Source organism: Anser anser, assembly GCF_964211835.1.
Source record: "Anser anser genome assembly, chromosome: 1".
In the NCBI taxonomy this organism is placed as follows: Eukaryota; Metazoa; Chordata; class Aves; order Anseriformes; family Anatidae; genus Anser; species Anser anser.
This window is the reverse complement of record NC_139720.1, coordinates 71,839,455-71,855,012: the sequence shown is the minus strand read 5'-3', so window position 1 is coordinate 71,855,012 and position 15,558 is coordinate 71,839,455. Positions and strand designations below refer to the sequence as shown.

Sequence of the window (15,558 nt, the reverse complement as noted above, 5' to 3'; positions counted from 1 at the left end):
TATCTATCTCATGAACAAACACCAGAAGTTTCATTAAAATAAATAGGATCACGGGGTTAGCTTTCCGTCTAAACCTAGACTCCTGCCTAGGATCTAAAATAAAGGGGGGGTGGGATATTGCCTAGATTTCTGATCAGATAATTACTCTTGTGAAAAGTATTTGTGCAAGCCTTCACTAGGGGATCACTTATTCTGCAGCAGTATCTTTGTGAGAACAGAGAGCATTATCATGTAAGCAGGTTGCATTTCTCATGACTTTATATGGTTTCCTCACACTTTGAAAGACAATTACTCTTCTAATTGCTAGTATGCCAATGCAACCAAAGTGGGTTGCTGGGAATATTTGAGAAACAACCAGTTAAACTGCTTGGGCTTTCTGTTCTTAGATAATCTTGTATTTTTGCAGTAACCACTTAATGTTGTCATTGTTTCAATCTAATACCACTAATGGAGGGGTATTGTTAATGAAGCTGATACTGTCTATGCATGTTGGCAGGCAAGGCTGACTGACAGCTGGAGAAAGATGATAAATGTTGTCTGTTTTAATCCCTGTATCACGGACTTCTGTCTTGTGGAATGAGCACAGTTGCAGTTCTGTGGATGTATTAATAAAGAAAAACATAGGCAGAATGATGAATGGCCTCTTGTGATTGCTTGTATTCACCCTGCACTTTTTTCTGATTCATGCTCATTGCATGCCATAAATCATATAAACTAAACAAATGTGCCTGTTATGAAAACAGGTTTGCCTTGGTCTATCAGAGATACTATCACCAGCTGTAACCTGAAATATCACCTGTTAATGTGGATTAAAGTGATTTTCTTTCAGTTCCTAGGAACCCTCATTCTCCTTGAGTGTTCTTTATTAGTGTGTAAGTCATTTCAGATGTCAGTGAGAATTTTATAAAACAGCAATTTCAAGTTAATTGGAAAGTAGGGAGAGAAATGCAAGGGTTGTCAAGGATGCTTCTAAGCATCTTTTCTTTCATGTGTGCTGGCTTTCTATCATGCTTGATTTGGAGCTCTACATGGCGGTGGTAAGGGTGGAGCAGAGGATCAATATCAATGCACTCATTTCTTTTCTGTCAGGGGATCTGACAGGTAGCCTTCCAAGATGGATTGGGAACTTCTGTGGTCACAACTTTATTACAGAAAGGAGGAGAGAAAACTCAGCAATGTTTCTTCTGCAGAGGTCAAGCTACAGGAAAAAATCAAGTGCAGGGCTTCTGCCTGATAGTAATTATTTGTCCAGAGGGTAGCTGACATTTCAAGGCTGGACTCCTGCAAGCTCGCCTTCTGCCCTCTGTGGTGGTTTTACCGTGCTAGGCAGCTGAACACCACAACCGCTCTCTCACTCCCCCTCCTCAGATGAGGAGGGGAAGAAGTAAAGGAAAGAACAACTCACGGGTTGAGATAAGGATAACGTAATTAAAGGAAAAAAGAAATAATTATTAAGGAAAGATTATTATTAATTAAACAATTTAAAGGGGAAAAAAAGGGGGGGGGGAAGGGAGGGGGAAAGGGAAAAACGAAACAAGTAAAGGCTATGTGGAAGTGCAGAGGAAAGAAATTACTCTCTACTTCCCACAAATGAGCGATGCTTGACCATGTCCTTGAAGCAGGGCCTCAACGCACGTAGCTGGTGTTCAGGAAGAGGACAGACATTTTCACAACGAGAGCCCACCCCTCCCCTCTTCTTCCTTTTTCCACCTTTTATTGCTGAGTGTGACATCATATGGTATGGAATATCCCTTTGGTTGGTTTAGGTCAGCTGCCCTGGTGATGTTTCTTTCTCACTTTTTTTTGCACACCCCCTAGGAGGGTTAGAGAGAGTCCTGATGCTGTGCCAGCACTGCTCAGCAGCAGCCACAACACTGGTGTGATACCACTGCTGTTCTAGCTACAAGTGCAGAGCACAGCACTGTATGGGCTGCTGCAGGGAAAGTTAACATCCCAGCCAGACCCAGTACACCCTCCAACAGAACTTGAGCTGCTTTTCATTAAATGTTTAATCTAGGGTTTCAAACTCTGTCAGCCTGGACACCAGTTTTTCATTCAAAGTTTGCTTCTAGAGAAGTCTTTTAACAACCTTCTTCATAGGTTAAAATATTGTTACCTGTGTTTCTATAATATTGCCAGAGCCACCGCAGGACTGTTTTTACAAACTCATTTTCCTTTGGCTTGGATTGAACTGGATGGATTTAGAGTTAGTTTTTGTTTCTCATCTGAAAGGCAGAAACTTCTTAAATTCTTCCAACTTGTTTGCTTGTGACCATATCCTTAAATGATACAAAGCTCGTAGATCACTAGGATCTCTTTATTTTCCTCCAATGTTTGGATGAAGCATGAATATATAACACTTGTTTGTTTTGTCTTTTTATCTTAGCTTTAATAGTACCGGTATATTCTGTCATGCTTGTACTGATTTCAGACACTGAGGTTACAGAAATGTTTGCCTGGTAAAATCTCACGGGAAGGGAATTTGACTCTCACTCTAAAGCAAGTTGTTCTGTGAGTCTGATTTCCGTTGGGTTTGTGATCTTTGTCTTATTCCTCCTTCACCCTGTAGCTACAGCTGCCCACCCTGGACTCCCTGAGCCCTGCTGGTGGGTAGGAAACAAACTGGTCAGCAAGGGCACACACGGGCTGGCTGGTGCGCTGCTTGCAGAGTACAAACAGGGTGATCGAGTTCTTTTTTGCTTTTCCCTGCAGGTGGAACAGCACTTCTTTACCAAGCTGCCAAGTGTTAGTTCACAAAACTGAATTAGCTTTATCAAGTAGGGGCTAGAATTGGCAAATGGACTTATAAGCTGCTGGTGTAGTCTGACTGCAAACACAACTGCGTAAAGCCTGTTTCCCCAGCAAACCAGGTTAGTGATAAACAGGTCCCCAAATGAGCTTCAAAGTGCCCGAAACTCAGAGATTCTTGGTCCCATTTCTGCATTTTGGATCAAATTTTACCAGAGTCCATCTGAAAGAGAAGACTTCTCAGAGTAACTGAAGAGGCCGGAGATTGCTCTGTAAATTTGAAAACAACAGCTCACTTACGTTGGGATTTCAAAATTTACAGCTATGGTATGCTGGTGGATGAAACGCTTTCCTTCAAGGAGTTTTATATATTTATGGCATAAATAAATAGATTATTTTTCTCAACAAGCCCTTCTGAGATACTAAAGTACTTGAACTGAAAAAGTTGTCTCTGATTGTATTATTCGTTAAAATCGAATATTTGAATCGTGAAAGTCTAGTCTCTGATGGGATTTATGGAGACACTGGTTTAGGTTCAAGAGCAATTTGTGGACAGCCAACTTTGTCACATCAACCTTCCTTGAAGTGTCTTGAAATGTCTCTTGATATGTCTGTTTTGTGGCCTGTATTGAGGTGGTGGCTGCCTCTGTCGGTGCGCTAAGATTATGCATGCTTTAACTTTAGAAAGTCAACGTTTTCTGCCATAGACTGGTGCAGGCAGTGCAACTCCTGGTAAGAGGGCCAAAGGCTGCTCCCACAACATCCTTAAGGAAAATAAATTAAAGCCCTAAGACTTCATTAAAAGAAACATGCCCTGGCTTAAAAAAAGAACCAAACCAATAATTTGGCAAGAGCTGTTTCATAGTCTGTAGAAATTCTCACAGCAGGTCCGCTCCCGGCAGTGCTTTGAGATAATAAGAAACTTGCTGCTACTCCTGCTGCATTTACAGGTAACTTGTTCATAATCTGAAATCTTGCTAACTCTGGGTATCACTTAATTGCTATGATTCCTGTATTTGCATCAACACGGAGAGGGACTTTGCAGAGTATGTGTCACAGTGGAGACAGTGAATCTGCAGGGCTGAACTGAAACCTGTGAGAAGTGCTGTAGTGCCTGTGGAAATGATATATACACCCATCCATCTGTGGCCTCTGCTGCCTAATACTGTCTAATTCTACATGTTCAAAAAAAAAAAAAAAAGTCCCTGATCACCTATCTTTTCCCCAAACCATGGAGACAAAAGCATCTCTCTCTCTCTCTCTTACTCACAGCTGTATGTTCAGATAAAAAAAAAAAAAAAAGTAATGTCTGGCCAGAGGAGAAATTAAATTATTTGGTGATGTAATCTTTTATTTATTTATTTCCTCCTGCAAATATAGGGCCAAATGAAGAGCTGGTCTAAAATGGTTGAGATGCTGATCACAAAGGAATTAGTGCTGTCTGGGCCATTTTTGAATTGTATCCAGAGACTGGTTTCATGAGAAAACTGAAAGAAGACTTTATGTGCGTTAAGAGTGGTGTAGAATAAGACCATGTTTCAGTTCAGGCTGCTCACCAGAAGGTGACATTTATGTAACAATCTTTCAGTAGGTGTGTTATGTTTTACTAGAAGCCAGTTCAAATAAAGCTCATGTAATTTAAAATGGCCTATTCCACAACATTTGCAAGGTTGAAAAGAGCCAACTAATAAAGACATATTAACTTACTGAATCACTTAAGGGGCTAATAACCTTTCCTTTAAGTATATAGGTCTGGATTTAATATACTTTAAATCTACTTTTTGTTCTTTTAAGCAGGAAGGATCTGATGTTCAGAAAGGTTGAGCACTCCGAATTTCAGCTGAAATTGATGGCATGCATTCAACACCTTGGAAAACCAACTCCTAAATCAATGTCAATTAACTGTGGTGTGAAGCTGGTTGAGGTGAGGAGACTAGAAAACTCAGGGGATTCTTAACCAGACATATGGAAACTTTTACCTCTGATTATGGGTGACAGCCACCTTGGTATCACCTCTGGGAGTCTGGCTGAAAATGTTTTAAGTGGTGTGTGCCTCTGCTTCTCACCAACTCCCACCCCCCAGCTGGAAATTTGTAATGGAGAGCCATAATTTGACAGCTTGTAATAGTAATTTGTAAGTGCAAGCCATTTAATACCAAAAGTAAACAGTAATGGTGGAATTTCGACTTGATGAGTGTCTACTTAATGGAAAAAAAATGCTTAGTGGTTGGTACTGGGTCATGTTCCTGCACAGAAAACGCTTAAGAATAAGGGGTGGATGGGCTGGAGATCCATAAGTCCTCTCTCCCAGAACTGCTTCTTTGAAGATGGGTTTGGTATGTTTGTGAAACAGGGAGGCTTTTTTTGCTCAGTGCCAAATCTGGTGCAATAAATTCTGCTGGCTTCAGCCTATATCAGCCTGCTCCTTTCCTTCTGACTACACACATGCCGTCAGGCGTGTACAGGTCCCCCCATGGGCACAGTGGTGAGCACACTGACCAAACCCGTGAACCTAACCAGCCTTTCTGTGGCTCCAGAGCTGTATGAAGCTCCAGGGGCAGTTGCTGGCTGTTGCACCATTAACTGCATTTCTTATAGCTGCCTTTGTCTGTGTACCATTGTTTGGTTTAATCCTAATGCTGCCTTACTCATCTATAATTTTATTGTGTTAGACGTATTGCCAAAATGATCTGTTGAAATTAAATAATTGTGAGAGAGGGTAGAGAGATTTGTCTATATTGCTAGAGAGAGAGAGAGAGAGAGAGAGATTGATCCAGCGAATCCCACAGCATTTTCCACTTCTTGCTTGAATAATGCACGATCTCCCTCCTGAGTCTCTGGCACCCCTGGAGCATTGGCAGACCAAGTGGTACACAGCGGTTGGTGCTATCAAACCTGTCCATCACCTGTCTTAGAAAGGTATTTCAAAAATAAACGTAATAAATATTAAATAAAAGGAGTGGAAAAGATCTCTCCTTGCACTGATACAAGGTCAACACTTGCCAATCTTCACCCGTTTCACTGCAAGTTTCTGTTATCAGCTGCAAGCATGGAGTAACTGCCATTTCACCCATCAAGTTGCCAAGTATTTTCCATCTTCAGGCCTGCTGTAGCATGGCGCCGTCTTTAGCTCCTAAAGCAGTGGCACCAAGCTACCGGCAGCAGGGGGTCACCTGCCCAAGGAAGGCTGGAACTGCCCTGGGGCATGGAAGCAGCCTTGTGCTGGGAATGGTGTTCCTGAACAGAGCTGAGGGGATGAGGGCCAGAGGGGTCTGCAGGACTGGTGAGAAAGGAAGAATTACACGTGGGCATGGGCACCTGATTTACAGGAACATCACTGCTCCATCAGCTTGTTCATTGCTGTGAACTTTTTTTTTTTTTTGGACTCAAGAATCTGTCATCTAGCTGCCAACTTAAGCGATATTTTTTTGCTTGATTGCTCTGCATAGCTTTTTTAACCCTACCTAAGGCTGCGTCATATGGAAGTTGAAATCAGAAAGGTTTATCTTCACTGAAAAGAATTTATCAGTATAACTGCATAAAGAGACAGCTCTGCTGGCAAATTCCTCCAAGCTTAGATGCAGCTTATGCTAAACTGAATGTATTTTTGCCAGTGTAGCTTTGGCTAAAAGAAGTTACACAGGCAGAGTCTTGCTTCCACTGATACAGCTGGGTCTGGGCTTCTGCTGATACGGAAACGTAGTTTAAGGAAGCAAATCTGCACACTTGGTCACTGTGGCAGTGCTGGTTAGGACTGTGATCTCAGGGCAGAACTGCCCACTGTTTCAAAATGCTGGTATTGTATCTGTAACTGTTGTGTAATGGCACTACTGGACTTTTCCTTGCCAGCTTGTGTAGTTTTACAGCTTCTAGGAGGTGGGGAAGTGCATTTAAGTTCAGAAGAAGGAAAGTCACACAAAAGTCTGTGGTTTCAACCCACTGGTGTGAAAAGCATTCTTCTCTTTTCATGTTCAAAATGATGTGTGGCAGGCAGTCGGTCTGAAGCAAGGCCTTTGCAACTTAAAGGTGGACTGCCTCTCTTCCTTCCTTTCTTTTGAGCAATGGAGCAAATCTGAAGGCAGCAGCCCCTGTGTATGGTAGTGATGGTCTGAGGCCTGCTCCATGTTTACGGGCTGGAAGCTGCCTGTGCAGAGGCAATGTCCACTGGAATGCCTTTTGGTCCAGCTGTACAAGGACTCACCACCTACAGCCTCTCTGGACACACCTCAACAGGACAGAGTGGCTATTATGGCCATGACACCAAGATAATGGGGCTGCCTCCCTCCTCCCCCAGTCACCCCAAAGACATGTCCTGGGTCCCTCTGAACTCAGATCCAGCAGGAGGTGGGTGACCGCAGCCCCGTGCTCATCTGGGACCTCAATAGCAGAGTCATGCTGATTCTGTTTGGCCCGATGTCTTTAATGAAACTGGTACCCAACAGAGCAACCACTCGGCTGAACTCTCAAAACCCAACATTGAAATTAGCATTGTAAGATTGACTTGGCCTGCTTAGGCATCCTGGAAACCCTAGATCTGATTTTACCATGCCAGCGGTAATTAAGTGACAGAGACAAGCATGTGCTGATGTTTCAGGGACAAGCAGCTTGCCTGGAATATGAACCACACAGAGAATAATGGTCTTGTCTCATTTTAAAGGCTCTCTCCCCTCCCAGTTCATGGGGATTTTTGTTAATGACTTTGATGAGAAGTATCTCATCCTTATTTAATGGGGATTTTTGAATTTGTGAAATATATACAGGAAGTGTTCCTACAGACAGTAAGGGTTCTTATAACCACAGTTAGCGGGGTAGAGGAAGAAGGAAGTTTTCTAACATAAATGCAGGAATATTACTCAACAAAGGAGTTTCCCCACCCACTTTGAAAGCATCAGAGTCTCTTCAGACTTTTCAGTCACTTTGGGCTCAACCACGTGTGCTTCTGCTCCCTGCTGATGGGAAAGGGAGATACTCAAGTGTGGTTATATACCCTGTAGTACTTGCTGCTCTTGTTGTACTAACTTTTGATACTACAGGACTTTCTGGCCTCAGACATGAGCAAGACCCAGCTGTGCCATAATTGCTCTGAAGACAGAAGAAAAAGGTAATTCTTCTCTGAAGAGTTTGCGACTGAGGATGTATCTTTCAAATGTATATCAGGGGGCATGAGATTTTGAAATACAAGTATGTGGAGGGATATCTGACATCTGCATGCTGTACAGTGCCTCCAGAGCTGGCTGCTGCCAGCCTAAGATCAAAGTGTTCACAATGTTTTTAGGATGACTTGAGTTTGAAATGCCTTTTGGTAGTCTGGACTTCGGGATGCTTGGCCATGCCCTAGCTGTTCCATTAGGATGCTTCAAGAGCCTGGTCTGTGGGATGGGATGTGGGATGAAACTCCTCAGTATGGAAAAGAAATAAGATAAAGCATGACAAGTTTACAAAACAAGACTGACACAGAAAGTGGGCAGAGATCCCGTCTGCTGACATTGTCAGAGCTAGTCCTGAGGAAAAGTAGAAAATAGAAAAAAGAGTGCTTGAGATCCTTAACTGAAAAGAGGTCAAATCCTTGATTCTCAGGCAAAACTCTCCTGAAAGCAGCTCAGATTGGGCCTGAGAAACCATAGGATGGGTCTCCTCCTCCCATCTTTGGGACTCTGGCTAGGTCCATTCTGGACCAGCTCAGAATTTACTGAACAGCACCACTTCTGGGCAGCTACCCTGTGACGGGTGCTAACTCTTGGCAGAGACTGCTGGATGCTGGGTGGAAGTCTCAGGAGACTTCTGTAGCTTCCTTGCTTTCCGTCCTCTGTCCTCAAGCACCCATGGTGCCTATGCTCAGCAATGGGATACTGGGCTGAGAGGACCTCTGGTTTGAAGCCAAGAGGGCTCTCCTGTCGATGTTATAAGACAAAAGGGAAGCTTCCCTGGGTGAGGGAAAGTGAGTGCCCTGATCTAGCAAAGAGATGGGAATTCACCAGATGGCTGCTTGTGCTGACCTCATTTTGGGGATAACTAGTTATCTGTGTTTTCTGAGGGTGTGCTACTATACTTCTGGGCAGTACTACAGGAATTAGGAAAATAAATAAATATTCCACACACAGACTCTGTCCAGTTCTTATTAATGAGTTGGATAATGGCATGATGTAAAGGTTGCCTGTTTCAGGCTGTTTTTTAAAAAAACATCTCTCATCCCTCTCCTGTGGATTTAATGATCTAGTCCTGTAGATCTTGGCAGGTAACTAAGAGTGTTGTTACCTAATCCTAAAGAGAGGAGTAGATCTGTATCCCAGATGGAGCAAACCAAATTCACCTCCAGAGTAAACACTTCAAGTTAATGGAGCAAAGTTATGCATGTCCACAAGGTATACATGTCTACCAATTTATTCAGCTTAGGCTGGGCAAGCTGTGCTATCAGCCAAGCACTTCCCAGGCTGGCTTCAGGATTTTGTTTCTTATATTTTGGTGCCAGATTAAAATCAGTTGCTGAGTGATGGGGGTGTAGCTTTGGAGTTTCCCACAGCACTTGGCTTTCACCTGGTGATTTTTGGTGGTGAGAATGGAACAGGCAATACCTCCTATACTGCTGTGGCTGCTGCCTTTGGGCTTTGGGACCTCCAAACAGGAGAGGGACTGCAGAGCTCCTTTTCCTGCTCTTGTTTGGGAAACCACTATTTGCTATGGGTGCCACAGCTGTGCCACAAAGAAGGGGATCAGGACCTGAGAAACAATGGATTTGACAACTCCCTAGGTGCCTGGTATAACCTTGGCCCCTGTAACCAGCAGGTCTTCTCCCAGGTGGTGCCCAACCGTGGCTTTTGGGTAGACACATCAGGCTGGGTGTAGATGCAGCTAGAGAGTAGTCAGTGAGGGCAAGACAAAAAGGGCAGAACTTTTCTCAGGCAGTTCATACCACAGGACCTCTCTGGAAGCACAACATTGAACGTGCAAAAGCACCCAGCGCTGGCCCTACAAAGGCAGTGGGAATGTTATGACTGTTTTCAATAGTTTTAACATTATGCCAGCATTGTCCGCATACAGAAATCCTTTTCACAAGGTCTGAACAAGGAAAACCCCAGTGCAACGGTATTCATAAGGATATAACAAAAGAAAATATAGATGGCTTTGTGTGGATTTATACATTTATACATGGTGGCTAATAAACAGTGATTATATATGTAAGAATTTTTTTTTTTTTTTGTAAAAAAGCAAATATGCTCATGATTCAGGGAGAGTACTTCCAAAAGCAGAATGTAGCTGAAATTAAGTAGACTGGATACATCAAAAATCAATGCATTTAATAAAATATCTTTTTTTTTTCCTCCCTAAAAGTCATGTTAAAAATATGTAAATTTACATTGGTTCAAAAAGGAGATAAAGCTCTTTGTTCTTGTGGTACATAATCACCTTTCAAAGCAATTAAGCCCATTAGACAAATGTATTTGGAGGATTTGAATGAATAGGCCAGGCAAGCTTTTTTTCTTTTGCTTCTCTGTCAAATGAATCATAGATTGAGTCTTTGGTTACAGTTTTGGCTGGTGCTGGGATTTCTGAGATCCCAACATAATTTTTTTTTGCAATCCTTGAACTGGTAGTGATGGTATATGCATTACTTCTGTAGCATTTCATGGAGGACATGCAAAAAGTTTCTTTCATCCCTCTTCTGAAGTTCGCATTATACACTGAGTACAGGGTTGGCTTAGAAGCTGAAGAACTGAAAGAGATCAATGTGATAGCCATGAAAACCAAGGAACACTTTCTGTAGTCTGTTTCCTGTGGGTGCCACAGCTGTACCACATAAAAAGGGAGCCACGACAGGAGAAACACTAAATTTAACATTAAAAACATCTTGATGGTTTTCACTTTTGTCCTTGGGACAATATTCATTGTCCTCCTGACAGTCCTGCCATCAGTGCCTATTCTCCAAATGTACTTGATAACCTTTTGATAGAATAGGATAATGAGGATGGATGGGATCAAAAACACCACCAAGAGATGGATGATACTGTAGATGGCTCCTTCCCAAGAATTTGGGAGAAAGAAGTTGCAATGGTCATCCCCATTGGAGCCATAGAAAAAGAAAGCTGGTGATGCAAATGCAGCATCAAAGATCCAAGATGCTAGAATCATTTTCTTGGCTTTCTCTCTTGACACTTTGAAGCTCAGGGGGTAGACAATAGTGTAGAATCGATCCACACATATGGAGAGGAGCACGTATATCTGGACTCCAGGGGTGAGATATTGTAAATACCTCACGAGCTTGCACATCACATTCCCCAGCATCCACCTGCCTGAAGTAAACTGAAGTAGCACAAATGGTGCATTTCCAACACTGATGAGAAGGTCTGCACAAGCCATGGAGACAACAAAATAGTTGGTGGTTGATTGTGTCCTCCTGCTCCTATGGATCACTAAGCAAACAAGAGAGTTTCCGAAGATGGAAAGCAACCACAATACTCCAAAAACCATACTGGCTGCTATGATTTCCCCTGGCCTCAGTTCATACTGCAAGACGGTATGGTTCCTGCTTGACCTGGGTTCCTTGGGTGACTCTGTCATCTCGTGGCTAGCAGGAGGAATGAAGGTCTCGGGGTAGCTGTTGTTCTGCAGCAGGAGCAAGAAAGTAGGGAAAACAAAGGGAGTGTTGTTATCCATACTGTGGTCAAACATCATAGTCATGTCCTTTGCTCAGGCTCTACATAAACAGAAAAGACAACAAGTTTTATTTAATAAATGTGTGTGAAATCAATGAAAGATAATTTTAGGTAATATACACTGATTTCAGAGAAATGGTCAGAAATATAAGATTTTCTGGTACAGCAGATGCCATTATGTGTCATACAGACTTTTATTAATGGTCCAGCTACAGTAGGATGAGCATTTCTGTCCTCTGAAAGATAAAGTCCATCTTGCAGATACAGACTGAGGTGCAGTTTCACCAAAGCTGGTGAAATTCACAACCTCAGTGAATGCAATATGCTCTGTTGATTCCAGAAATGAGCTGTACTACCTGGTTGTGGAAGTTATAAAAACAAACAAGTAAGCAAACAACCAAAAATCAAAAACAAAACCAGACATTGTTCACTTGACTTTACATATATCTTTAAAGTAGTCGGACAAAGGAGGTGTTTCTTATACTGAGAGGTAGAAAGGAGAGTAATATTTTCACAATAATTACATCTTCATTGATCATGATGCTAACAGCCAAATCCTGCTCTCATCGATTTTTTTTAGCAGCATTGGGGTTAACATCCCTGTATTTAGATTGAAGTACATACACTGTCACTACATGACTATGACTGTAAAAGTGGCAAAGTATGATAAAAAATACTGGAATCATAGAATATCCTGTGTTGGAAGGGACCCACTAGGATCGCTGAGTCCAACTCCTGGGTCTCCAAAGGACCACCCAAAAAGCAGACCCTATGTCTGACAGTGTTGTCCAAACGCTTCTTGAGCTCCAGCAGGCTTGGTGCTGTGACCGCGGCCCTGGGAAGCCCGTCCCAGTGCCTGACCACCCTCTGGGTGCAGAACCTTTTCCTAACACCCAGCCTGACCCTCCCCTATCCCAGCTCCATGCCGTTCCCTCCCGTCCTGTCGCTGTCCCCAGAGAGCAGAGCTCAGCGCCTGCCTCTCCGCTCCCCTTGTGAGGCCATGAGGCCTCCCCTCAGCCTGCTCTGCTCTGGACTGAACAAACCAAGGGACTGCAGCTGCTCCTCACATGTCTTGACCTCTAGACCCTTCACCATCTTTGTAGCACTAAGTATTAAGTATACTAAGTATTTCCCATCTTGTGTGCTGTTCATACTCTACCCAAAGGTAATTTGTTCTTCACTAGCTGAGATGCTTTTGAGCCCACTCAGTCTGAATGGAGTTTGTTCTTACTGTTTTCTTGAATAGGAGAAGCTGAATCTTCCTGGTTCTGGACACAATTTTGGAAGATGAGAGATCTGGATTTAAAGGCAAAGGAAAGATCAGCACAGTGAAAAGACTTGTACCAAGCTGGTTAGGGCCCCCTCATGGTGAATCTTCCTCATCTCTTCCATGGTGAGGAAAATGCTGCTTTCTGGAATAGATCCAGAGAGAAATATTTCTATTTCCACAGGCCTGCTATGGGAGAAGAAGGAAGGATCCCTTCCTTCCCTTACTCTCCAGAAGGGTCACTGAGGATGGAGGGGTGGGCATGGTGGAGGTCAGGAGGTGCATCATGTGGATCTGCCTTGGGGGACACAGCTTGAGTGACAGGAAAGGGAAGGTGTGTGGAGAGCTTTGCTTGCGGCTGCTTATGCTTGGGGGTGGATGGAGAGAGCTGAGTGAAATAGTCTGAGGGTGACTGTGCTGTGCCTTGAGTGGGTGCTATCGGGGTACTGGGGTGTTAAATAAGACAAGGGCTGAGTGAGGGACAGCCCAAAGGCCCACAGCTGGTGTCCTTGCTGTGTAAATGGGGCCCACTGCCAGCACCAGGATCAGGAGCTAAGATAGCATTTCAGCTGTGCTATGCACACCATACTATTTTCATCAACAGCTGGACACTGTATACCTTAAAGAGTCTATTCTGAACTGTGTATACTGTCCCTGCATGTCATTGCCTTGCTAGTTACCTGTGCCCTTGATATCAGCATTTCCCTCTGTCACCCTGAGAACAAGGTTTCTGAATTTAGGCGTCCCTTGTTGAAATGACCTGCTGGCTTGCAATGGTGAGAAGAATACCAAATGACTTGAATATCCCTTCTTTTTACCCCCTTCCTCTTTAAATGTAGGTGGTTCAGTTTGTGATAACCTCCTTTCTCCTTTTCCCTTCAATGCCAGATCCTTGCAGTCTTCATTTTTATAACCTTTACAGAAATAGCCTTGCCTGGCAATTTATTTTTTTCATAGCCTTCATGGCTATGAGGCAGGTTAGTGAAATTCAACAAGTCTGTGAGCATGAGGGCAAAAAAAAAAAAAAAAAAGAGAGAGAGATTAGATCTATGTTTAAAGGTATTATTCTTCTCTGAGTTGCCAAACTGCTCACTATTAGATTTATATTAGTTGAACTTGGGAGCCCCCAGTGCTTACCCCTCCAAAGCAGCACAACATGGATTCTGATCGCTAACTACAAAATCATCATGAATGCTAAGAAGATCAGTAATCCACCTACCTTCTAGACAATGTTTTTCACTTGAACGGATGCTAGAGTGACCTCTTGATTTCTGAGGAAGTGCCGTAATGCAGCTGCTGGGCAGTGTGTGTAGTGGGTTTTTTTTGTGTGTGTGTTTTGCTGATGTTTTTTGCTCTGCCTATATCTAGCTTTGCACCAACTGCTTTCTCCTTGTCTGCCTACTCAGAATGGAGCCTGGAGGTACAAAGGCACTGGATGAATTTGGGATCTTGCTCCTTGCATTGTTCTGTATCATCTTCAAGAACACAATACAAATATACAGTCAGATGTGGAAGAGGAAAAGATGTACTAACTGTTTAATGTGGTTAGAGAAGATGTTTTCCCCCAGCTTTTTAGACCCTGTGTTCATTAGCTGAGCTTAATATAACATTGTGTGCTTCACTTGAACAGACTAGATGTACAATCAGCTCCATGCTGCAGGCACAAATTCAGCATGCTTGAAAATGCACGATGCATTTGAGAGTAGCACAGCACATCTGCATAGATGTAGCCACTCTGCACAGAGGCAGCCAGTCTATGACAGGACCCCGTGGTGTCTCTCTTCCAAATCTTTGCCCCTGCAGCAGCGACCTCGCACCGTGCCCAGCTGCTGACTTTGAACCAGAAAATGGGTCAATGTGTGAGTCACCAGCACTGCTACCAAAGCAGTTTGCCTCATTTAGCGGCTTTCATGTGCAGGCAATATCTGGGAACTGAAAACAGTTCATGCTCAGCTGAACACTTAGCTGAAGCACTCTGAGGCTAGTAACAGCCGGTTTTGTTTCAGTATTAAACATGGAACCTTGCACAAGTCCCTCCTCTCAAAATAGCACTTGCGGACATCAGGAATGAGACCCAGAAGTGGGTGCTGTGGTGGTCGGGTTGTCAGCCACCTGGAAGGGAAGGTGTGCATTTAAGCCTCCACATGATGCCCTGCCCCTTCTCGTGCTGCCACACCTGGTCTTTCTTTCCCCCTCATCCTTAGCTGCCTTCCCTTATTATTTCCTTAGTAGCTTTGCCTGGCAGAAGAGTCCTGGTTTCTGAAGCAGTCCCTGCTTCCCTTTCTGCCCTTTCCATCAGGTGGATCTGCTCCCCTGGATATATCCTGCCTTTGTCATCTGCCTGTGGGGGATTCGGGCTGCTTTCTTTGGCAGAGTGGCAGGATGCACTGACAGCACAACCTGCTAAATTACATGTTAGAATTATATGTAATAGAATAATACATGTGGAGCCTATTAACCAGATAGAAAAAAGCATTATGGGCTAATTTTCTTCCTTGATTTCCCTTGCCATGCAAAAGTATCTGCTGGCTAAAAATAGCCAGCTTCTTGCTGCACAAATTACACTCAGTAGAATAATAACCAGATGAAATTTCTTGATCAATATTGAAGAGTAGTGGAAGTCTCTATATAGTTATAGAATTGTAGCACTCAATTAGTACTTTTTTTTTTTTTTTCTGTTGCATTTTGCATAAAAGTCAGCCCAACATTTGCTTATTGGGGAATGCAAGTTATATGCAAACATGCAATTCAGCAGCCCTAGCAGGGAACGTACGTAACATCCTCAGAGGCGTGTGTGGAGAGCTACCTGGTAGGTGACTGCAGAGAAAGGAGAATGTCAAGAAATGTATCCACCTATCTTGTGTCTGAGCTTTGCTAACAGGGAGAGTAAAA

General features: G+C 43.3%; 2 protein-coding genes across 2 annotated transcripts in view; both read right to left on the bottom strand.

The window, feature by feature from the left end:
• The window catches only part of LOC310892380 (uncharacterized protein), a 36,371-nt gene that overhangs the window by 13,894 nt on the left and 6,919 nt on the right, over nucleotides 1-15,558 (bottom strand). The window lies entirely within an intron of this gene.
• GPR19 (G protein-coupled receptor 19) lies at nucleotides 9,970-11,439 on the bottom strand. The gene has a single exon (XM_083820058.1). The coding sequence runs from the start codon at nucleotides 11,422-11,424 to the stop codon at nucleotides 10,174-10,176; it is 1,251 nt and encodes a 416-aa protein (XP_083676184.1). The 5' UTR covers nucleotides 11,425-11,439; the 3' UTR covers nucleotides 9,970-10,173.